The sequence below is a fragment of the Nymphalis io genome, chromosome 5 (assembly GCF_905147045.1).
Source record: "Nymphalis io chromosome 5, ilAglIoxx1.1, whole genome shotgun sequence".
Lineage (NCBI taxonomy): Eukaryota > Metazoa > Arthropoda > Insecta > Lepidoptera > Nymphalidae > Nymphalis > Nymphalis io.
In genome coordinates, this window is record NC_065892.1 from 6,843,132 (window position 1) to 6,869,337 (window position 26,206).

Sequence of the window (26,206 nt, forward strand, 5' to 3'; positions counted from 1 at the left end):
ATGGTGTCAGCAGGGCGCTGACCGATTTCGGTCATATTTGTCATTCTAAGCAGAGAATATCCATAACTACGCAAGAGATGATAGCTTGAACGTGTCAAATCTCATTACTGGTTAGGATGGAAATCCGACACGACCAGAGGAAGTTCAGTTCACTTACAGTTTCACGTACTTGTTGAGGTAAATACCCGTGTATTTTAACCAACTTCCAAATTTAAGCTGCAACTGATAACTTCGACAAGAAAATCCAGTATTTTTGTATTGGCTCAAGCCTAGATGCTTGCCATTAGACCAATGAGGTATTCGATCGTTTATTAATATGACTCCAAATAAATAACATGGGATTCTTCCTAGTGTAACGGACTGCGTCGTACAAAACGAAAGACCGCACTGCATATGATAAACATTACAAAATATATAAGAAAACTAATAACATTTAGTACAACGAAACTTTACATAGATCTAAAAATAACATTCGTTTATATTATATAATATGTTTATGTTTTATTTTTTCGATTTTAGTAATTAAAATTATTAAGAATTATTCTCCGTCAAATTACAACAGAAATAAAAGACTCATAAAGATTCAGCGAAATTAGAAGTACGATAGAAAAACTATACACTACTGAGAAAACTATTTAGTAATATGAATATATATTTTTTATGTAATATTAATTTTGTATTTTGTTATATACAATGACATTTATAAATTAATAAAACTTCAATGTCATTGCTGGACGGGTGTAACAAATTTAGATGGATGTAGCAGATTTAGATCTTGGGTTATTATGATTAAAAATGTAGTCATATATTTTTTTTATTTTTTGTTATTCATAAAAAAAATACATACTTAAGTGAGATCAATGTCGAAGCACGTTCTTTATATTTATTAAAATAATAATTAATTATTCGTTTGATCTGAACTCTTCAAAGTTAATTTCAAGCGCTATACCAAATAAAAATCTAATAACATTATAGTAAAATCGGTGAATGAATTAAAAGCAATAATGATTGATAAATATTTGCTGTAACGCTAAAATACTCGACAAAGTGAAATTCCTGTAATTATAATCGACACGATTTAAGTTTTAATTTTAATTAAAATTCAAATGCCAACTTTGTACTTACAAAAAAACCCACTTACTTTAAAATACACTAAAACATAAAATTGTATTAAAAAACTTAAACTTTGATCATGCTTTAATTTACAATCATAAAAAATAAAAAAGTATGATAATTGATAACAGTTATTAAATTAAATATCGAATATATTATAATATTATATCATTTAATTATACATTAATATTTTATTAATGTCACATTCGTTTTAATAATAATCGACGAAATGTAATTTTCGTAGCGGCTTAATATAATTCTTGTTGGTTGAATTGTCCGTTCTTATGCGCTTATGTATTGTTCTGATTCGCATTGTTATCCGAGCTTATTTAAACACTATGTTTTATCGATTCATATTATTTTTAGTGTTTGTTTGTATTATATTTTCTGCTGCTTTCAACGCCATCAGTTCGGAAACAAGTTGCGTTCAATAAAATAAATTTACTTTTATTGATATATGACGACTCAAATTTTCATACAAATGGGAAACATGTAATACTATCATTGGTTACATCGCAGCTTAGTTTAAATGTGTTAAATAATATGAACATTAGTTTCGTGGCTGAGTTAAGCTCCTTTTGTTAATGTACGATATTCACTGGAAAACTAATCGAACGTTATAGAATGAAATTTGCATTCCAAATAACATGGTTTGAATACTTAGTACTGAAGTTAGATAGGAGCTTTTGTTGTGCTATAAACTACATTGTACAGATATGTACGCTTTGTAGACAAAAACAGCTCAAATTTATATATGAACATGTATGTGTGACTTGCAAAACCTTGCATGAAATGTTATTACTATGTAAATAGATGAATCTATTATCGTTCGAGCATTTTTTAAACTTATAGTATTAAAGCAAATATTTTTTTTCGTAATGATATTATTAAAATAACAAATCTCAAGTAAAATTGGCACACCTTATTATTATGAACTAGCACTGGCGTTGGTATAAATTATCATAATATATCTTTATCAGATTGTTTTTTAAGTAAAGTTATAAGTACAATATTTTAAAAAATAAATAATACACTATGATATGAATGAGAATAAAAAAATTAGGTCTAGTACTATTAATCATGCGTTCATTGAATCGTAGAATAATGTAGTTATAGGGAAATACTAATACAAATTACAGGGTTTAAATGGAAATCGTCATATATAATACAAACTTATAACAATATATGAACCTTTTATATAATTTATTTGCATTTTTATATTATTTTATTTGCATTTTGAACACTTTTTTCTTGATGTTAGGGCTTTGTGCAAGCTTCTCTGGCTGGGTACAGCGGTGACCACTACCATCTAGTGGCTCATTTGCCCGTCCGCCTACTCATTTTATAATAAAAAGTTAAAAGTTTTTGTAGTACACTATTTATAAACAATATATAATTTTGTTTTAGACTTTTCTGTAGTAATTTTTACTATCAACATATTGTCACTTAGAATTATATTATTTTCAGAGTGATAACATTTTTTGTGGCTCCTTGATTACACAGTTAGATTAAGATAACTTTCGCAGGCAGACTCAATTCTGCGGTTTCTGTTATAAGAAAATATAAGCAATCATATATCAGTAAGATAATGAAACTGCCAGAATCTATTTTCATAGTATTATATACGTGGACAGCCGCTAAAAAGACTTCAATTAGTTATTAAAAAAAGTTCATAAGTAAAGCATATTTCCCTATTTCAGAATTATACTGAACAGTATATATTGTCTGAACTAAATGCATATTTAAAAAAAATAAGAGCAGCTATTGGGTTCCTTGTCAGTTCGGTAGAAACCACACTTCGAATATAAAAGACAATTTGAATAAATATTTTGATTTTATTTAATAACAACCAATAACAGGGAAATATTAAATAGCACTTTAGATTAACTAAAAAAGATGATATAATCGTAATACAAGCTTAAAATGTTCAGAAAGCTAACACGCCTGCACATTTTTGAGCCGATTAGAATTCTGGTGCACTCGCCAGGTATTGATTTATTATTTTGAGAACATGATATTTCACTTCGAATACCTTGAACGTGATGTGAATAAGGATATCAATCAGCATACACTACCTCATAATGTATTTTTCAACTTAGCTCTTACAAGCACTCTTAAATCATCATAATACAAAAAATAAATAAATATAATTACCCATTTATCCTAAAAACTGGAATGTTAATAGGTTCCTTATTCAACCAAATCAAATATAAATTCATTATTATGTATGGAAATTAAATAATATTAATTCAATTGTTGATAAATCTGAATAAATAAAAGAAATTTAAATAAAATCTCTTTCAATGGCGCGTGAATGAAATATTCTGGTCAAGAAGTTGTGTTAACTTCAGGGAGAATCCGATATTAATTATATAATTAGCTTATTATTTCCTATGGCTTTTAGCGCATGCAAACACGTTCGCCTTTACGAGATTATAATGTCTAAGCTACTCGCTCTCACTTTATTTAGAACAATGAAGGTATTTAAAAAAACATATTTTAAAACTCAAATATTGTAATAATAAATGCCGCGTCAAATATTTTTTTCAGTCGTGCTCAACGCTTATTCATTTCACCGCAACCCCTCAATTTAACTAATTTGTTATTTAAAAGATTTCTTATTATCTCTGGCAGCTATATAGCTACAGGTCCAAATTATGAGGTAAAACATAAATGTAGTTGACCAGCATTTGTTGGTTGGCAAAAATTTAAATGATGAAGTAAAAAAAATGCCGTTACGGGACATGCGGCAGATATAAAACGTGTAAATAGATGTTTATTTATCTCAAGTCGATATTTTTTTTGATAGTTTCAGATTGCGGCAACCCATTCTACAGTAACTAGTGTACTATAATGATCTTGCGAAGTTCGCTACTGTCCTTTGAGGGTGGCTGTTATAGACAAACAGTATGTAATTGACAATTAATAAGAAAATATTCGTGGCTAAATTAAAATAAAACAAAAATTATCCCCATATGATTTGTAACTGTAGTGCATTTCTTGCTCAGAATAATTTATAAGGTCAACATCATTTGAGTATTTTAAGATAGGCATTCAAAGTACTGCTAATTGCGCTCTGTTCACAGTACAGCCTAGGGCAGAGCTTTGCATTTCTAACTCGTTAGCTGTCTATGTAACCTCTTTTATATAACTATAGAATTTATATAACTATAGAATCCGGACAAAAACTTTAAAAGTTTTTTATTTAAACTTAAACCTACAGGTTGTAATTACTCTTAATGTCATTGAAATCAACTTTATTTTAAATTGACAACTACGTGATTGATGAAATGAGCAATTATCAAAATCCCCAATCTTCTAAATGTATGCGTTTATATGCTTGATGCGTGAACTCCCGTATTTCGATGTATACTCATACCAATTTTTTCTGAGTCAAAATATGTCGTATATTATATTGATTATATTTTGTATTTAGTAAAAGATTATCTGTATTATGTGATATGTATTTATTATTTACATTTTATATGAATTTACAATCTTTGTTTTGTTATTTCTTAATATATAATTATAAACGAAAAAATTATAGTATTTATGCAATAAATTGGCTGGATACAAAACACCAACAATCTTTGTCTGCAAAAAATAGCCCAGACTAAAACAAGATATGTTATCGCAAAAACTACCGTCGTAAATACATCAGATCTCTGTATAGCCGCGACTGGTACTAGTCAACTATCTACTTCCTTGCAATAAATAAATCGTATGAATGCAGATCCGAGTTGCTTTTCAATACGAGCTCTCAACAAATCCGTAATATTAAATCAAATGGAAATAACTATAATTGATTCATTTTGAAAATAAATAAATCAAAGTACTATAATAATATTGTGAAATTAATTTTATTTGAATATTATTGTTTAGTTGTAGAACCGCCTTCATGTGTTCCTGATTAGCCAAAAGGTTGATTAAAAAGTAAATTTAAAGGTTGAGTAAAAGGTTGATTCGTAGAGCATGCCTTTCGACATTAAGTCCGTCTTTTGTACCAACTTCAATAATTTGGTCCATAAAATTTCTTAACTTCTACAAATTATTTGTAATTTATTTATTTTTAAGACTTATATATACTTTTTCGTTCGGTTATTATTAGGAAAATAAAATAAATAGGAATTTATAAATTAGTGGAAGACTTCGATATGGTAACAAGAAAAATATCTTCCGGTTAATTTATACCCAATTGTATCATAAAAACGGTTTCTTGTAGTATTATTAAAATTGCTTTGGTTAAATCTTAAATTCTAATGAGGCAAATAAAATAAAAATGGTAGAATTGGATAAGTTTACACAAAACAAACCTCAAAAGAATAGTGATTCGGAAGTCAGATAAAAAATACCCTATTCTTAAATACAAAAGTGCTCGGGCGTCAGGATGACTACATCCGTTTAACTTAAATATATTTAAGTAAACTAAAAAATATAGTTACATATAAAAAAAATATTTGTAGTTTCAACAAGTGTCAAAGTGTAATTTAACAAATAAGTCAAATGTATTAGACTAAAACAAAACAATAAATTGTTATATCTAAATGTTTACAGAATTAATGTTTTAATCAATATTTAAATATGAATATTACCAAATTTTAATCTTGTAATATAAATAACAAAGTTTACTTCTAGAGTGTTTGAATATTTGAATTTTTTGAATGCTTTTGCAATGCAATTAATAAAGTTTAACATTTTAATGTAATAGCTCAGGCTATTAATGTATTAGTCAAGGTTAAAATTTAGGCATCCTTAAGTTTTCAGGTACTTAATTTTTAAGTATAAAAATGAAGGAATGAAGGAAAACATGGATGAAATTCTGTCACATGTGTATTTGCCAACCCTCATTGGAGCAGCGCTGTGGAATAAACTCCGAATTACTTCTCACGAGAAGAGGAGGCCTTTGCCCCGCAGTAGAATGTTTACGGCCGTTACTTTAATGTAAACTCATTTTAGTGTCATAAGCGTCACGGCTACATCATTTGAATTTAAGGTCAACGCTCTTTGATAAAAAGTAATACTATATGTACAATCAATTACCTACCTACCTACTTTACCTAGCTACCTTGGTCTTACTTCCGCGAAGGTGATAACCTCTCCCAGGGTGGTGTCGGTTTTCTAGTCAAAAAGGATCTCATTAGCAGCATTGTGGAAATCTATAGTGTGTCGAACCGGGTAGCGTACCTTGTCCTAAAACTTTCCGACAGGTACTCCCTGAAGGTCGTACAGGTATATGCGCCAACTTCGACATACTCTGATGATGTGGTCGAAGCGATGTACGAGGACATCGCAAAGGCCCTCAACGACACCTCGAAGGCCCACTACAATGTTGTTATGGGAGACTTTAACGCTAAAGTGGGAGTACAAGATAGCGGTGAATCGAAAGTCGGACCTTACGGCTTGGGCTGCAGAAATCACAGGGGACAAATGCTGGTAAACTTTCTCGAAGCGCAGGGGCTCTTTTTGATAAATTCTTTCTTTCAAAAGAAGCCCCAGAGGAGGTGGACCTGGCGAAGCCCCGATAACGTGACAAGGAACGAGATAGACTTTATCATTTCGAATAAAAGGCACATATTTAGAGATGTTTCAGTGATCAACAGGTTTAATACTGGAAGTGATCACCGCTTGGTTCGAGGCACTCTAAATATCGACTTCAAAGCCGAAAGATCAAGAATGATGAGGTTTACTCTCCGACATACCATGCTCCAAGCTGCTCAAGGCTCCGAAAACTTCCAAATGGAACTTCAAAATCAATTCACCGCGTTGGAAACCGTAAGCAGCATTGATGAGACAACGCACTGCCGAGACACTCAAGCTCATGAGAAAACGATGAGAACTACCATCGTTTTTGTCAGATAAGGCCTTCAACCGAACAATAAAAACGCTGACGCGACGCGATCTCCGATGCTCCAATACCCGTGCCATCAAGGCTGCGATTGAGCAAAATCGGGGATCGAATGTGTTCGCTCGAAAGTTTGGTAGGCCGCGTCTGACAAAACTTAAAACTGAAAATGGTGTGGTCGTTACCTCTAGGCCTGAGATTGTCGGAGAAGTAGAGAGGTTTTATGGGCAGTTGTTCTCTTTAAGATCAAGATTGGATAGACCCGTGGGAATCAGTATTGATAACCAGCGCGCCCCTCTTACGCGCCATTACTCCGAGGAGCTCCCGGTCATTGACCAAGGCGAGATTAGGGCGGCTCCAGAACAGCTTAAACAAAGCTCAGGGAGATGACGGAATCACAACAGAGTTGCTTAAGGCAGCTAGCAAGTCTCTTTAATTCCGTCATCCAACATGGCAAGACCCCGGAAACGTGGAGCGGGAGTGAGGTGGTACTGTTTTTCAAGAAAGGTGATAAAACCCTCTTGAAAAACTACAGACCAATCTCCCTCCTGAGTCACGTGTATAAGCTGTTCTCAAGAGTCGTCACGAACCGTCTCGCCAGACGACTTGACGAGTTCCAGCCCCCAGAGCAAGCCGGCTTTCGATCAGGCTACAGCACCGTGGACCACATCCATACTGTTCGGCAGATTGTGCAGAAGACCGAAGAGTACAATCAGCCGCTGTGTATGACATTTGTGGACTACGAGAAAGCCTTCGACTCCATCGAAACCTGGGCAGTGCTCGACTCATTGTCATATCGACTGGAGATATATCGAGGTACTGAGATGTCTGTACAACGCCGCTACAATGACTGTCCACATCCAGGACTGTAAGACGAAGGCGATCCAACTGCGCAGAGGGGTAAGACAGGGGGATGTAATATCCCCGAAACTGTTCACCAACGCGTTGGAAGACGTTTTCAAGACGCTGGATTGGACTGGATATGGAATCAATGTAAACGGCAAGTACATCTCACACCTTCAAATTGCCGATGATATCGTCATTAAAGTATAGTCGCTGGAACAACTCACCGAAATGCTGCGTAGCCTAGGCGAGTCTTCCCGGTGTGTCGGTCTCGGTATGAACTTGGACAAGACCAAGGTCATGTTCAATAGGCATGTCGTACCGGGGCCGATATACGTCGAGGGGAAACCTCTCGAAGTTTTTAGTGAATATACCTACCTAGGACAGGTTATACAAGTCGGTAGGAACAACTTCGAGAAGGAAGCCAATCGAAGAATTCGCTTGGGTTGGGCAGAATTTGGCAACCTTCGTCAAGTCCTCAAGTCGTTTATACCGCAATGTTTGAAGACTTTCGTATTTCCATAAGACAAAGATGCACATAAAATTATAAGATTAATTAGCGACGATTTAGCTAATTATAAGTTTTTAAAGTCCGATATAGAAGCTTATATTTTGTATTTATGCGAAGTGGGAGAGCGTACCTATTACAATATAAACAAACTTTATATTTGAAAATGTAATAACTGAGAATATCGAGGTAGTTAAATAATAACTGATTGTGTGCGAATATTACACAACAAACTGGCCTCTTTCATTATAGTATTATTCAATAAAATTTATATATAGAAGCCCGTTTAATATTATCTTTATTGAAATGGGGACAGAGCGGGCGGTAGTTGGCGACGCTATTGCTACCTTCGCTATTATTATTCGGTAATTTCATAATATATTCCACTACTATTTATATCATTTCACTGTTTTTAAAAATATAAATTCAAAACATTTATCTTTAGAAGCGTTCTCTAAGCGTTATTTGGTATTTTATAATGCTTGAGTGTTACCACTCTGTATTACAAGTGGTATTTGTATAAATATAGTACTATTAAATAAAAATAAATATTGACGTAAAAATGAATTATTTGTTTTTGTTTGTTTTAATTTTAGTATAAAAATGTGTGCACTTATGATATGGCACAGTACGTTTCGAATAATTGAAGTCCTCGAAAATTTTCGATATGAAAGTACGTAGTATATATAGTATATATTTAAATGAGTCGTATTTAGTAATGTTTATAGTATAATATTTTTTTTAAGTATGTATTTTACACTGAAAAATATCAAAATATCATATTTATATAGATATAGGTAATTGCTCGTACTTACATCGATATTTGTAAATTATGCGTTGGCGTCTTGTAATCAATCATTGAACAATACATCACTAAGTTTAACAGAATACTGGGTAATTAAAGTCTTAATTGAATTTGTGATAATCTTCACACTTATGGTCAATATGTTCTGCAAATAGCTAAGAGTTGTTGGTTGAGGTTATGATACAAATTGTATTGAGTGCTATACAATATACGGTGATCAATCACTCGACACTTTGGGCACTTTGGATTAAATATTAATGACATAGTACGTAAAGATGTATGTACTCTGAAATTAACTTGTAGGTAATGAATAGATCGCTAATAAGGAGTAGAATAACTTTGGTAATTTACGTTCTTTGGTAATTATACAAATAATGTTTATTATTAGGAGGAAGAAGATAGAGATTGTGAAACGTCATGATTATTATAATTCCGAAAAAATAAATTGTATGATAATATTGTTCAAAATTATCATGTTTTTATTATTATACTATAATAATATTATAATATTTCAGTTCGTATGTTTGATCGTAATAACGTAAAATAGGAATATAATTTATAAAAATAACAAATTTGATAGATAAATTGCCTCGATAATAATTACCGAAGAATTTTATGAAACTTGACTTTACGACACTAAAAAGCCATTAGCTGGGTTGAAGTATATCAAAATTGTATACGAGTTACGCCTCAGAATATAGCTAGTTCGGTTCTATATTTATATTTTGAAATTAATACCCGACCGTCTAAAATTTAATGCACAGCCAAAATCATAATACTTAGAAACTTGAAATTTTGAAGTAACCTTCATATTCGGAATTCAAAAAAAAAATTTTATAGTATAGGAAGGCGGAGCATATGGGCCACCTGATGGTAAGTGGTCACCAACGCCCATAGACATTGGCATTGTAAGAAATGGTTACCATCGCTTACATCACCAATGCGCCACCAACCTTGGGAACTAAGATGTTATGTCACTTGTACCTGTAATTACACTATCTTACTCACTATTCAAACCGGAACACTCAACTCTCTCATACACAGTACTGCCGTTTTGCGGTAGAATATTTGATGAGTGGGTGGTACCTGCCCAGACGAGCTTGCACAAAGCTCTAAAGTAACCAGTAAAATTGTAGTTAGGACATAATATTGTAGTAGGAAATATATGTATATCACTGTAGTTACTCGATTATATGTTATCATTTTAAGTATTGTATGACTGACCCGCGTTGAAACAAACGAAACATACATGAAACTTAACCGGTAATTGTTGGTCTAAAATCAACGACTGTATTTTCATGTGTTTAATTTGTGTTTATTATTCGTTTCTGTTTCGGCAGTGCAGAAAAACATCGCGATAAAATATGATTCGTGTGGCCGGTAAAAATATGCTCCATGTATCGCACAGCTTATATTCGAGTATCAATCTATTGATTATAAATAAAAAAAAAAAATATTATAATATAAGCTGTGCGATGATAAAATAACTAAGCCTTCTTCTTAAAAAAAATGAGGCCTCAACCCATCAATGGGACATTTACCGGTTATTGTTTTATGGTTTCAATTATGAAGGTTAATGTAAACATAATTATATATACAATTATTATAGCTTCCAAAGCGATGTTTCTTGCTACTGTAATGCCTGCTTGATATATTCTCTAGGCTGAGCAAACTGGTTTGCACAGGTAAGCACAAATCTCTCCTTGAGCGTGTATAGCGTTGAGGTTGAGGTCAAGATAATATTAAAGGCTACTGTTTGCAAATTTCACCAAATTAATAAGCCATGGCCACTGAATTTCATTAAAATAATTTCTCGAGGGAACTGAGCATAGTTGAGGCCTTCGTTACATTTAACCCTTACTTGAATCTAAATTATTATGGCAAAGTATATCCTTTTTTTAATATATTATATTGACTAAAGTCATCTAGGATTTGGAAACCTTCATCATTTCATGCTAGGACAATAAGTACATATAAGTGGAATAATTGGTATTGGTTTGTATTTGGTTTGGGTTATATTTACCTGTTAAAAAGTAGGATTATTAAAATATAACTTAATTCATTTAAATCCTTTATATCAACTAAATTCTACGCAAACCTAATTTTAGTACTAATACTCTTTTTATATATTATAATGTTAATATTATAATTTGAGCAGAAATTACTGAATATAGATACATTCCATAATTTTATTCGTACAGTATAAAAACAACTTTACTTTCGTAGATCATTTAGTAATTACATAATTAACAAATAAAAAATTAAAAAATACATATTGGTATATTAAATTTTAATGGTTGCAAGACTTTGTGAAGGTCCTTCTGAAAGATCAATACTTTGTATTGATGTGTTTTGGGTTGAAGGGTATATGAGCCAGTGTTATTATAGACAAAGGACATAGCAGTTTATCCAGTTGTTCCCAGCGCGTTGACAGTGTGGAGTAATTTATATTTCTTGTAATGACATACATGTGTAAGGGTGGATGACTACATAACATCAAGTGTACCAAGCAAAAAAGATACCACTTGAGACAAAGGTTTTTAGGTAGATTCAAGTATGAATGCTCAATTCCACCACGTTTGCGTTTGCGGGCTGGTGGATACAAATGTGGCAGCATTTTTTTGACACATGCAATCTGCACGAACGAACATACTTCATCTCATTCTTACCAAGCACGAGTTGAATTATTGTTTGGAATCAAATCGGTGATTTTTCATTTTCGTTTTTTAATAACACTTATATTTACATAAGAATTATTTACATTGAACTCTTAAATATATAAAAAAGGTTACTGTACAAATCATGACCGCGTTGAATGATTGCAAGAATGCGTTCTACAATTGAGCCATGGCGGGAAAACCCTATTTACTGCGTTAGCTGAAAGATTCCATCTCTTTTTCACATAGGCACCTGTACTCAAAGCACAGCCTTATGCACAGCTTGAGACCTATTCTTAGATGAAAACATTCATTGTCTTAATGCGTCCTAAGTGTTTAGGGGGAAGTAATTTGTTATAAAATTATGCTTATTTTCAAATAATAACATACAGTCACAAATTATTTTTACTATTATTTATTCGATAAAAGGTGTCCTTTATTAAAGATTGAAAATAATCTTGTCTTAAAAAAATAGTTTTTTCTCAAATTTCCACGTATTCGATCCACGCCTACATTTCAGCCCTATATGGATTACGAAGTTAATTTCAAAAATGATTTAACTGACTGATTCAAATGAAATTTATGTACAAAGAAAGTAAATCTAAAATTTTCTTATCCACTCGAATCTCTTATTTAAATATTTGTACTCAATCAATCAGAAAATCAAATCTTATTTTGAACAAATTAAATGAGTGAATTCTTGAAGTTATTCTAAATATAATAATATAAAACGTTAAAACTAAGCGTTCTGTAATTATTTTTATAAATAATTTAATTATACTATTCATTTCTACCGAAGAGTATAATCAGCCCCTGTGCTTAGCATTTGTGGACTATGAGAAGGCTTTTGACTCTATTGAGACCTGGTCTGTTCTGGAGTCCTTACAACGGTGCCAAATCGATTGGCGATACATACAAGTGCTGAAAGGCCTGCATGACGCTGCTGTTATGACCGTCAAAGTACAGAATCAGCAGTCTCACCCTATCCTCTTGCATCGAGGAGTGAGACAAGGGGATGTCATTTCACCGAAATTGTTCACTAATGAATTAGAGGATATGTTTAAGACGCTGCACTGGGAAGGGCGGAGCATAAACATAAACGGCGAGTACCTTTCGCACTTGAGATTTGCAGACGATATCGTCATCGTGGCAGAAACCGTGCAGGATATGCAATATATGCTGAGCAGCCTGGCTGATTCTTCTGCTCGAATTGGTCTCGGGATGGACTTGGAAAAAACTAAGATAATGTTCAACGAACACGTCAGTCCGGAACCAATAGCTCTTAACGGAGTTCCTCTCGAAGTTGTTCAGGAGTATGTGTACCTTGGGCAAACTTTGCAGTTGGGTTTCGACAACTTCGAGGGGGAAGCACGAAGAAGAGTACAACTGGGCTGGGCAGCGTATAGAAAACTCGGTCAAGTCTTTTCGTCACGAATACCACAATGCTTGAATACAAAAGTCTTCAATGAGTGCGTCTTACCGGTTATGACCTACGGAGCCGAGACGTGGACACTGACAGTGCGTTTGGTAAACCATTTTAAGGTCACTCAGCGAGCTATGGAGAGAGCTATGCTCGGAGTTTCTCTGAAGGATCGAATCCCAAATGTGGTGATCCGACAGAGAACCAAGGTTATGGACATAGCCCAAAGGATTAGTAAGCTGAAGTGGCAGTGGGCTGGACACATATGTCGCAGAACCGACGACCGTTGGAGTAGATGCGTTCTGGAGTGGAGACCACGCCTTGGCAAACGTAGCGTAGGACGCCCTCCAGCTAGGTGGAGTGACGATATACGCAAGGTGGCTGGCAGCGGTTGGATATTAAGAGCTGAAAATCGAGCTCAGTGGCGTGCCATTGGAGAGACCTATGTCCAGCAGTGGACGCGAAAAGGGTGATGATGATGATGATGATGATGATGATTCATTTCTAAAATAAATTATTAAAAGCACTCGCTCTTCTATTTTCTCGTCTATGTATGATACGATTGTAATTATTTTATTAAGCATAATTTAATCTAATTCATTGAAACTTAAACTTAAATGTCTAAATTACTTTGAAACATAAAATGTTTTAGGTTAATTTGAACGAGTAAAGAGACAAAGCAATAATTTGTTAATAGTAATTGCTATCATGTTCTTAATTTATCTTGTCTTGTTCATATTTATTCTGGGGAGAATATTGAATACAAACTAATCAAATAATTTTACTACTAGATTTAGGTATGGAAATATTTATCGAGAAAGACCTTTTTCTTAATGTTCAACAGAAATGTATTATAATTAACACTTTTATAACGTATTCCAGTATTGATTCGGCTTAAAACAAAAATAGCCTAAATTGCTCAATAAACAAACAATTACAAAGTAGGCACGTTCCCGACTAAGTTAACTTTTGAAATTAATCACAATAAATCGCTTCAGTCCTTTCAAAGTAAATAGACCGCTTGTGGAGACGATAAAATAACTTTGAAAGGGGTTATAAAAATTTTATCACTGACGTGTCTTGACTTGATGGTTAGTCGATTCAGAATCTCGTTTTTAAAGTACATTAAAAAAGATTTTATTCTATCCTACTTGACTTTTCTGTTTCTTTCCTTATTGCTTTTTTCTTAGTTTTTTGATTTATACTATAAACATTAAATATAAAAATATATATATTTATAAATATTATTTAATGTATTAACCTAGTATTATTTGTGTATATTAGTTCCTTACATATGTAATTGACGTTTTGTACGGGAGGAATATAAAGTCTTATATTATTATAAATACTTTGATTAAGTAAATATATTATATAAAAAAAAATTGACTATATTCCTCCCGTACAAAACGCCAATTTCATATCTAAGGACCTAATAATACTAGGTTATAAATAATCCAGAGATTTTGGTTTGCGACTTGGCACAATTGAATGTCAATATATTTACAATTTAATGATGCTCATATTTTAATTGTAAATAAACAATCAAGTGGTTTACCAATAACAATAATAAACTTATTATACAACTTAAACGTTCGATGAATAAGTGCCTAGTTCGCTTTGACTATAATAATAAGGGCAAACTACAAATATTGTGTGCATCAAATTGCGTTGAATAATACAACAATAAGCGGTCACGCGGGTGGCGTGTGAAATCGTGATATTTTCGCTCGTCACCAAAACGAACTGAAATCAAATTTGACGCTTGATTGAGTCTAGTTATTTAATATATTCACTGAATAATTTTCACAGGGACCGGCAAAATATATGCTTCAATTCAAACGGATAAAGCTTAAAATTATTTTTGCGAAGTTTTATAAAATGTTATAAATCTAATATCTTGCGTATTTAGAAATATGAAAAACCTTTTTGTTTAAACTAGTTTAAACATGTGTCTAGTAATTTTTTTAAAACTATTATTTAAATAATTTATTCTATTATCATTACTGGTTTATATTGAATTATTCACTGAACTCCTCCTCCTTAACGGTTGGATTGATTTTAATTTAATATTTTTGTGTCTGTTTGAATGGGTCCCAACCCATGTGTTCCAGATTCATAAAAAATAAACTTTTTCACTCATATGAAGTCGCGACGGGTATTAAGTAAATTATAATTTTATCATAGTACTATAAAAATATTTAAACTCGTATGTACAATAATTGTATTGTAAAATACGTATAAACTACCATTTATTGAAGATGATTATTGAGAATGTATTTTTATTTTATGACTTCTGGTTGGTGGTGCCTAACGGGCTGGGAATACACGAAAGAAAAAATGCAAAAAGGTAAACATTTATCTTTTCAATCAATCAAGAATTGTATGAATAAGACAATAAAAAATTTAAAATTATAGGTAACAATAGTGACGTCTTGTACATCTTATATGTATACGTCACTATTGTTACCTATAATTTTAATTTTTTTATTTAAACAAAGTGACGTCTTGTACATACAAGACGTCACTATTGTTACCTACAATTTTAAATTTTTTATTGTCTTATTCATACACTTCTTGATTTACGATTTTATATTATTGATTAATTTAGTCAAAATGTAATTGATAAAAATTCTGAGGCTATCCGTGAGTTTTTGAAAGGAAAAGAAAATATTTAGATATTTGACTTTTTCTAAACGCTCATTAGTCACCCATAGCGTCATCAACTGCTATCGTCAAAATTCGTCGAAACGAACGAATGTTAAGATTAAAACCAAATTAGTAAATCTGACTTTGATCAGCGTTTCAGAAATTGAAGGTATGCAACGTTTAGAAATTTAATCTGTGTGACGATACAATTAAGTAGATATATCAAAGAGTTTCTACTAGAACAATGAAATTAACTCTAAAAGCCTAGGAAGACAAACGTACCATATTCTTAGCTATAATTAAGATTATTGTTACCTGATAAACTATTCACTTAAATCTATGTAAAAGTTTTTTAATTGAATGTTGTTAACTGGACTCTAAAGCTTAACTAAATTCCCGGTGACCCAGCATAAACAACGCAATATATTTTTTATTTCATTATTCAGATGTCTGTCTCGCTTGTCACCGCCGGCAAAATGAGATCCTTTCTCCCAATTGCGAGAATATTTCGCTTCATTCCATTATTTTGAATAGGGAGCGCTCATTCGTTACTTTAGTCGTGCCTTGTAAAGCGGAAATTTTAGTGAGACTTAGCTTGGATTACGCAATTTTATTCGAAATCTTATTGTTGGTTATTTAACTTATAATTTATTTTTATCCCTTTCGTTGTTCTCACTCGATGGCAATGAAACAAATACACTTATAATAATTTCATTTCTAGTAATATGGAATGCTGTAATCTGCTAGACAACCCAGATCCACTTTTAAGATCTGAAATCTATAATTGATTTTAATGGCCAAAGATACTATTGTGGATAAAATTGTTGTATATTTTAACTTCATTTAAACTAAGAGTACATGTACAGTTGTTGATGATTTTCGGTTAAAATAAGAAAACATTTAAAATATATTGTGTTTTTCAACGACATTTACGATCATCTGCATAATGAACTATCGATATTAATTAATTATTTTGTCTCATAAAACGCGTATAACTGTAATGAAAATGTCGTAACATGTTTTTATAAAATAAAAAAAAAAATACATTTTTGAAATTAAATGTGTAATATTTTACCAAAAAATTAATTATAAAATTAACGTAATCTTTTATAAAAAGCCCAGATAGTCAGACATTATTAAGACAGCTGGAAAAGTGTAATTATGGATTTCATTGGACATTGAAGTTGACGTGACACAAAAGAGGTTTATACTTAGCAGTGTATTCAAATTAAAAATAAATGTTGATTGTTTACAACCTGTATTTTGTTATTCTAATTTTTCCTTTATAGTTTCAATAGTTGGTAAAATAACGTGAGATCAATTATATAACATATGCGTAAAACGGGCTTAACGCAAACATTTTTTTAAATTCCTATTTATCTTCTCCAATTAAGCGTAAAGATTGTGCTATAGTAGGGGCAAAAAATAAAGTAAGGTGTGAGGATCGAATCTACGACTTTTTCAATGCTAAGCGGCACGTCAACCATTATGCTATTGCCGCTTAGAATGGGTCACCTATGTGCACTTTATAAAAAAAAGTAACGATGCTATGAGTGTGTACGATAAACCCGACATACACTTATGTTTTACTTCGCACTTGTACAAAGCAGTTTGTGCAGTTAAACACGTGTTCTAAGAAACGGTAACTCACAAAGGCAAAAGAAGGCAGCTTGAGTAATCGTCGTATTGAAAAAAAAACTGGACAACGTATTTTTCGCGTACACAAAGTAACTAAAAAGATCTATTTTTGCGGCAACTTGACTGAGCCTTCCATATCACTGCCACACGCCAATAATATATTGTAATTAAGAGATTTAAATCTGTGGTGGAGTTGGAATGATACTGTTTAGATATTCATTGATAATTGTTTAACTAGTTACGTAATGCAAATACCAAGACTTCGCATTGCTGAAGTTTCACTATTATGATTGAAACTGAAGAGATGATTTGTGAAACAAAGGAGATGTTAATTATTATTTAAAACAGCGCTTCCTCCCTTAATTTGCGGGTTTATTTAGTGAATATTAAGTTTTCGTCGACAATAACATTATTTTTATTCGTATCATATATATTTTTTAGTTATCGATGCTTATTTATTAAGATGCTTATTTATATAATAATAAAATCTGTGACTAATTGTCTTACAATTACAATCAGCGCTGAAATGATCTATCATTGCAATTATTTGTCAACGTGCATATACGGTAAATATAATTTGCTACACGTAAACGTTTTTAATATTGGCCGATTTAAAAATCTGCGACAGATATAAAACTCCGAACCGAACGCCCGAAATAAAACGTACAAAACGAAATAAATTTCATATTCAAGCATATATAATATAATTAACCAATTACAACTCGACGACCTTTATTTCTATGCGCGCCTGTTCCCATACCTTTTATAAATGTTTTCCCTCAATGGTTAACTTAAAGGATTAACTCCTGAGATATTGAAACATGTTCAAATGACACATACAAAGAAAGCTTCGGACGTGCGTTTAGAAGTATTAGGCTGTCGGTACAGTCGTAGAAATCGCTTAGTAATTACATTATTTGCTACAATACCCACATTTAAGTATGACCAGATAGCTATTATATTTATAAAATAAGTTGTATACATTTGCTACTAATTTTATTTTAAAACTTATGATATAGAAAAGCGTATTACAAAAAAAATATTCCAAGCTTGTAAATTATATTTTTAACTGTATTATTTTATTTATATTCAATATATGTATTTCCTTATAAAGCTTATCACGAACTAAAATGAGCCCTTATATATTAAATGACTTACCCATACCCCAGAAGGCGGTAGCGATAAAGGCCACGAAAATGCGGCTCCCTGTTGACAGAATCACCTCCATGCCACCTGATATTCGATACCTCCGACGTCGCATATAGCACTTTGTTTAACTTTAATCTTCGTTATTATCAGTTAAACATTTCAAGTACGTTTATATTGATAGTTCGCCACACACTCGTTCATTTTATTACGTCGGCGCTTCGAGGTACCTGCAAAGCAAACACTAATGAATCTCAAGTAATTGGACAGATATTTGTTCTCTTCAAAAAACTGACAAGTAATTTTATTAGGTATAGGGTATATTACATTTAAAATATGAATTACATTCATAATATTAATATACTATATTTGACTGCTTCGTTGATCTTGTGGCTAGATGCGAGACCGCAGATCCCGAGGTCCTGGTTTCAAATCCCAGGTTAGGTCGATAAAAAGTTAGCGAGTTTTTCTGTCAAAGATTCTCAGTAGCAGTTCGGAGTTTGGAAGTGTGTATAATCCCAAGTTTTGGAAAGCATGTAAAGCCGTTGGTCCTCCACCTGAACTCTTCCGGTCGTGTTAGATCACCGTCTCATCGGGCTATGAGAGTTATGAAATAAAGAGAGGCGTCCCTATGTCTCTTTAATGTGTCCTGCACAGTTGGCTAATCTTTCTTGAGATGGGCCGCCTTGGCCGAAACCGGTCGAAGGACATCGCACATACATTATATATTATGAACAAAAAAATACAACGTATTTTTTAAAATTAAGAAACTCTTATTTTCCAAATAGACCATGGCACGTAATAAAAATATATTTTAGAGGCAAAATTGAAAACGATGTTTTATTATAACAGATTTAGTTTTTCGGTTATTTTTTACGTGTTTTAAAAAAAAACTTCCCTAGTTTTCCACTCATATTCAACCATTAGGAGTGGAACTTTTCTTTTTCATTAATTCAAATTTTTTTAATAAAATTAATGCCCTACGTTTCGTATTTGACACTCTTTTCTCGTTCCTTTTACGTTTGGAATTATTTATGCTTCAAATTAAATGATTTAAAAAATGTCTATTAGGTTAGCTGTAATTGCTTATCTGGTTGGAGTATTATGTTATATAAATATTAAAAACATCTTTGAATAATACAATTAAACTCGACCCAAATTATTTAAGTTGTTTTATTTAATAGTTGCAATTTCGTCTTTAGAGAATCCTCTAATGTAATAATGGTTTTTTATGACAAGTTAGTGTTCAATGATATATTTCCGACTAAAAAAACATACAAAGTAATTAAATAAAGCGTATAGAAATAAGATACAAGACAAGAAATTGTTAATTTATTGAAGATTATATGTTTTAATTTCTCTTAGAATGAGAATAAATGAATTCTAAAGGGGTAGACACAAGCTAATTTTTGGCGCAGCCCCGATAATAGCTGCTATAAACGAGTATAATCGTTAATCTATTTGCAATATTGATATCCTACTAACCGATTTTACCACGGCGGTTATTCTTCACGTGCAAAAGTGTCTGCTCAAACCGAGGTATCACACAATTTATTTCAATCTCATAATCTGATTCGAAACACCAGGCCGATACTGAATATTTTTTATTGGCTTCAACAGGGATTTGAACTCAGGAATTCATGATCTACTTTACAAGCTAGACCATTATTGGCATATTTGCAATATATCTAAAAAAATGTGTCTATAATATTGGTTCATTGGTTTCTAAGGACTTATCTTAACGTTTACGTTCTTGGCTTCCGCAGCAACTGTTCCAAAAGTTGTAGAAAGATGAAAGCGCGATGAAACATCTTTCCACACAGTCACAGCTGTCTTCAATCGCAGCTGATCAATCTCAATGACACGCTTGTCTGTTTGCATTTTATGGAGTCCCGGCCTTTCTGAGCTCTTATCATATTGACACAGACAGAACTTAATCCTTCAATTTAGCCGCCCTTTCCAATCTCGGTGAAATCGAGCTTGGAAACAATCAATGCTGACATTTTTAATCAAAAAATGTCATCAGACTAAATGTAATCATTCCTTTGGCGATCTCGTTAATTAAAGAGTGATATAATGTTTTCTAAAACCATTTTATTTTCATAATAATAAAAAGGAACCGATAAAGTTGAGCTCGTAACAAACGGCGTCGCGAGAACACGATACCGATATTTATCTATGTCACCTAGTATCGTAAATATTAAAATAAGGTTTGAAGTACTCGATAAAAAACATATATATATATATCACAAAATAATTCATTGATTCTATATAGATACATAATTTTTTTTTCTTAATGTTTTATTAAAGACTGACCGCTTTGTTGAAAGTAATTAATTTGTATCATGTATGTTTATCAATCATAATGAATTAAACAATATAAAATGTCATACTGCACGTTTATTTCAAATTTTATAAAAATTCATTTAGCTGTTTAGGTGTAACAAACCTACAAACATTCACATTTATAATATTAATACGATAAACATGAATGTGTGTAATAAAGGTCGATTTTTTAAAGGTGTCCATTTGATTTGCAGAATACTGATATTCGATATTTATTACTGCAATATATTTTTATTTGACAATAAAATTTTGTTCTTTTTTATGGGTAGTTTATGTTTCGAATTCACAAATAATACGATAGAATAGTATTTTATATAGAATTGGAGTTAATTAATTAACAACTGTCCATTAATGTTATTTGAAACTTGTATATAAAATTCGAACTTTTTTTTTAGTTCGAATCGTCGATTTTGTTAGTACGCAACAGTTTTACAACTAAAAAGTCCTACTGTGACTAACAGTAACCAAAAATTTTGTTTTTGACTTCTAATTCTATTCTCTTACAAGTGTCTTAAAAGTGTGATCGCTTAATGCAGATTTACTTTCAAAATTATAAGTTTTCTTTAAGCACGGGTTCATTCAGAGCCGTTAAATTCAATTTTAATAAGACGAACGCTGATTAAGGCCTTGCTTTTGTCTTTCATAAAAGGTCAGCCAAAACATCCTTTGTATAGTTATTGAATGAAAGGAAACTGCTGTGTCATTATTTCGTAAACCATTTTAACCAATTTATTTCATGCTAGCGAGTCCCATAAAATATATTAGCGTTAAAATATTTAAATTGATATTTGATAGCTTTTAGGGTATTTAAATTATACGAAGGAATGTTATATATAATAAGATGTTTTAACACGGTAACTTGCTACCTGCTTTTAGCGAGTATATCTTAAGGTATAGAATATTTTAAAATATACCACAGAGCAAAGATAGGAAAGCTTCATACAAGTCGGCCTGGTTAGGTATCACCTCATCCACATCCGTGTAGTGACTGAGAAAGAATACATTTCACTGCCCCTCTCGTTCCCATGGGTGTCGTAAGAGGCGACTAAGGGATATCTGAGCGACCATTTGCTCATCTGGTGGTAGGATGTTAAACATCCGCCTGGCTTGTTACCACTGTACGCATGGTGAAAAACTCGTGAAGTGGCTTGCAGCCGCGTTTCGAGGTCAGCCAGCGTACAGCCAGAGCCCGAGCGAGTATTGCCGCGATGGGTGTTGGTCCAATGGAGACGACTGTTGAACCAATGCCGGGGGAAACTGTATTGAACTGCCGGACAGAGAGACCCGAAGAAACGGCTGTTCCGCTGGCCGCCCGTGGCATAGTACAGGGGCCCGAGCGTGCCTAACCAGCTCGTGAGGCTGCCCCACCAGGCCACGCATAATCTCGGGGTGGACCGTCGTGCCGGTTGGTGACCGGTAGGTGGGGTCCCGGCGGCCACTTCCGGGGGGGTTCGGGGGCCCTTCCGTCCGGCGGGTCAGTGTATTTTTCCTTTTGGCAACCACTTGGGGAAACACGCCTCCACACTTTGCCCATCCCTATCGTGGCAATACGTCGCTCGCTTCACGTCTCTTTTCCATTTTATTTTTCCCAAATGGCGCAACAAAACAGAAATAACGGTCGTACAGCGGTGCACACTCCCACCATACCCTCGCTGTTTGAGGTCGAGTTCTCTAACATCCGTGGACTCCACACTAACCTCAACGCTGTCCACCACCATCTCGAGACAGCACGGCCAGCAATGTTGTTTCTCACGGAGACACAAATACTCCGTCCTGCCGATACGAGCTACCTTAATTATCCCGGCTACACGCTCGAAGAATCCTTCAAAGCGAAAGCCAGAGTATGCTTGTTCGTCAGGACGGATGTTTGCTGTCACCGACTGCGCTTCTTGGAGGACCCCTCCTTCTCCATGTTGGTGGTACGTGTGGACCTGGTTCGTCAGAGCCGAGTCTACGTGTGCCTCTACAGATACCACAATGGTGACTTGGAGACAAGCCGACTATTTGACCATCTTAGTCGGGTGGCAGATGCTGCGCAAGAGCAATTTCCTAACGCGGAATTGGTGTTTTTGGGGGATTTTAATGCTCACCACAAATCATGGTTGAAATCCCTCAAAACTGACCATGCTGGAAGGATTGCTCATGCTTTTGCTCTCACACATGACTTGACCCAACTGGTTGATCAGCCCACCAGGATCCCAAACATTGATGGGCAAGCACCTTCTCTACTGGACCTTCTGCTGACTTCTCACCCGGTGGAATATCAGGTTGTGGTTCAGGCTCCTCTTGGCTCTTCGGATCACGGCCTTATATCTACCAGAGTGCCACAGGCCAAGCTGCCGCCACTAGCGGTATGCAAACGTCGCGTTTGGCACTATAAGTCGGCGGATTGATTATTGATTATGATTATTATGGATTACTATGCGTCGGTCCCTTGGAAGGAACGTTGCTTCAGTGGGAATGACCCGACAGCTAGTGCCGCTGCTGTTGCTGACGAGATCATGTTGGGAATGGAATACTACATTCCTAGCTCAGATCTCGTCAGTAGGAGTACGCGTAACCGTTGGTTCACTCGTGAATGTGCCGATGCTGTATCATCTAAGCAGGCGGCATATCGCAAGTGGATCAACGGCTGCATTAGCGGGGCATCTAACATTGACTCACTGAAAGCAAACTATAATAAAAATTCCAAGTCCTGTAAATTCCAAAATTCCAAGAAAGGCATACACGAGAGCGGATGCACAGCGCATTGTACAGATTGGTCATGCTTCATGTGGCCATACGATGCCTGACATTAAAATCAGGCAACGTGATGTGCGTGCGGAGCTTTTCCCCTCCTCTTACAACCCGGGTTCCTTCAAACGAGGCGTGAAGAGGCATCTTGCGGGCCGGCAAGGCGAAGGTGGCTAGTGCAGAACGTTTTTCCCGTCTGTACTGGCGTCGTCGCGTTTGGACTCTACTACCACTTACCATCAGGTGGAGTAGAGTCATTGGCCCTCCCGACGAATATAAAAAAAAAACCTTCATCGATTATTTTAAGGTTTAAATTTAATAGTTTTGTTTTTTTTTATTGTTTTAAAATGCTGTGTTATCGATTTATCTTAAAATATTTTTGACTACACTTTTTCATCATCATAAACAACTATTAAATAACTAAAGAGAAAGTGTGCCGCAGAAATTTGTCAAATACTTAATTTACGATTTTAATAAATCGGAATCAGACAAGATCAATTTTATTTACATATATTAGATGTTACGCTATTCTATATATATATATATATATTTTATTGTATTGTATTATGTGTTGTATTAAGTGTAAACAACTGTTGGTAAACCTTAATAATTAAATAAAAAATAATAAAATATGTAACCAAATCAGTGTAAACGAATATTTTTTTTTTGTAATAATATTGAGGCAGATATTAATATTGATAAATATATAAGATTTTTTTTTTTTATAGAATAGGAAGGTGGATGAGCAAATGGGCCACCTGATGGTAAGTAAGTAATTACACTGGCTCACTCACCCTTCAAACCGGAACACAACAATATCAAGTATTGCTGTTTTGCGGTAGAATATCTGATGAGTGGGTGGTACCTACCCAGACATTGAACTTTTAGTTTGTAATTAATCCACAGCAATTTTGTCCGCTCCGTCAAAAGAAGCTCCGTGTCCTTCGTGTATCGTACGATAATACTTGCACCTTTGTCCCTCAACCCGTGCAACAATTACATGTGCGCGCATTGCAAAACTAACAATGAAACGAATTCACCTAAACATGGATGTAATACGTAAAGTACGGAAAATACGTTGACATATCATCTCGTTAGAAAATATAGGACACGGTGCGAAGCGCTCAGCGAAATGTGTTCCATTGCTCTTTGTGATGTCTCCTTTTGTTCAGTGATCTACCCTCCGGCCAGGAGTAGTTTAGTTCGTTTTCACAATATTCACAGTTTCAACCAGACTTCAGTTACGTCATATGAACGACAGTTTATACTAGCTATATTTGTTGATGATTCTTTTAGAAGCTATAAACAGAGCAAAATAACAAATATTGTGAATTTGGTTTAAACTAACTCCAAAAACTCCGTAATGCTTGCCAAGGTTTGCAGTCAAAACGGACTAGCTATTAGTAAGGCTTTGAATATGATAGTTCTCAGAAAAAAAGTACTCTAGGTAAGTACAGCTTTTCAAGCAGTTTTGTATCATCATATTACAAATCTCTCATGACAATTCTGTGTAAAGTTACTACTGGTTTGGAAAGTACGAGTAGATTCCTTCTACAAAAGAAACTAAGTAGTTACCGATATATTTATTGAACTTATTTAAGGCAATATATATGTATATAATCCATAACACATCATGCACTAAAATGAATACTAATATGAGAACGTGGAGTATATTAGCTTCAATTTGTTGATGTTTTTGTTTGTTTTATTTTAAATTATACAAGTACATATGTTTTGGTAAATTCGTCTATAGACTCAAAAATAAAAATAAAACTCCAACACTCTTTTCACTATCAATACGCCAACAACCACTGAATTTTAAATACTACGACACTTATTAATATACTGACTCTTTTACACTTCAAACCGGAATACACCAATGCAAGATGTAAATATTAATTATTACTATTAAAATATTTTTCTGGTACTTTCGAATTCTGCATTAATGGTGAAATGGTACTAAACGATTTTATTAATAGCGTTCAGACAAATCAGCTTGGATATGTTTTTGCGTTTGTAGTAGTGTCATATAGTGTGACTAAGGTGAAATAAACCCGTTTGCTCTAGTAACCACATGTCTCATAAGTAGCGATAGAAGCGTCATTTTGTTTATTACCAATTACTTCACAATAAATTTGAATGCTACAATGACATTAGCTGAAGAAAATTTGAATGCTATAACTATAGAGGAATGGAGAAATGTTTGTCTATATGATATCAGGGTAGATACGACGTCTGATATAAATGACTTATAAGATGACAGCGAGGATGAGGATGACTACGAATTGTCAGGAGTTGAAGACATTCATGATTAAAAATAAAGCTTATTTATCTGCTGAAGTTGCACAACTACAAAAACGCCAAAACGTCTCCAAGTTCATTCGGGTTCATGAAAAATATTTAATAAATTAAACATGTTCTCGGTGGTAAACTATATACATTACATATTTACATGTCCTATGTTTCGTTTGAAACTTTAAGTTTATTTACTTTCAAATATTTTTTTTCA

At 33.5% G+C, this 26,206-nt stretch overlaps 1 protein-coding gene across 1 annotated transcript in view; it reads right to left on the minus strand.

The window, feature by feature from the left end:
• LOC126768533 (uncharacterized) overlaps nt 1-26,206 on the minus strand; it is a 44,784-nt gene that overhangs the window by 12,781 nt on the left and 5,797 nt on the right. Inside the window, exon 2 of the mRNA XM_050486707.1 lies at nt 18,631-18,848. Within this exon, the coding sequence (XP_050342664.1) occupies nt 18,631-18,733 (103 nt within the window). The 5' untranslated portion in view covers nt 18,734-18,848. The remainder of the gene's footprint in view (nt 1-18,630; nt 18,849-26,206) is intronic.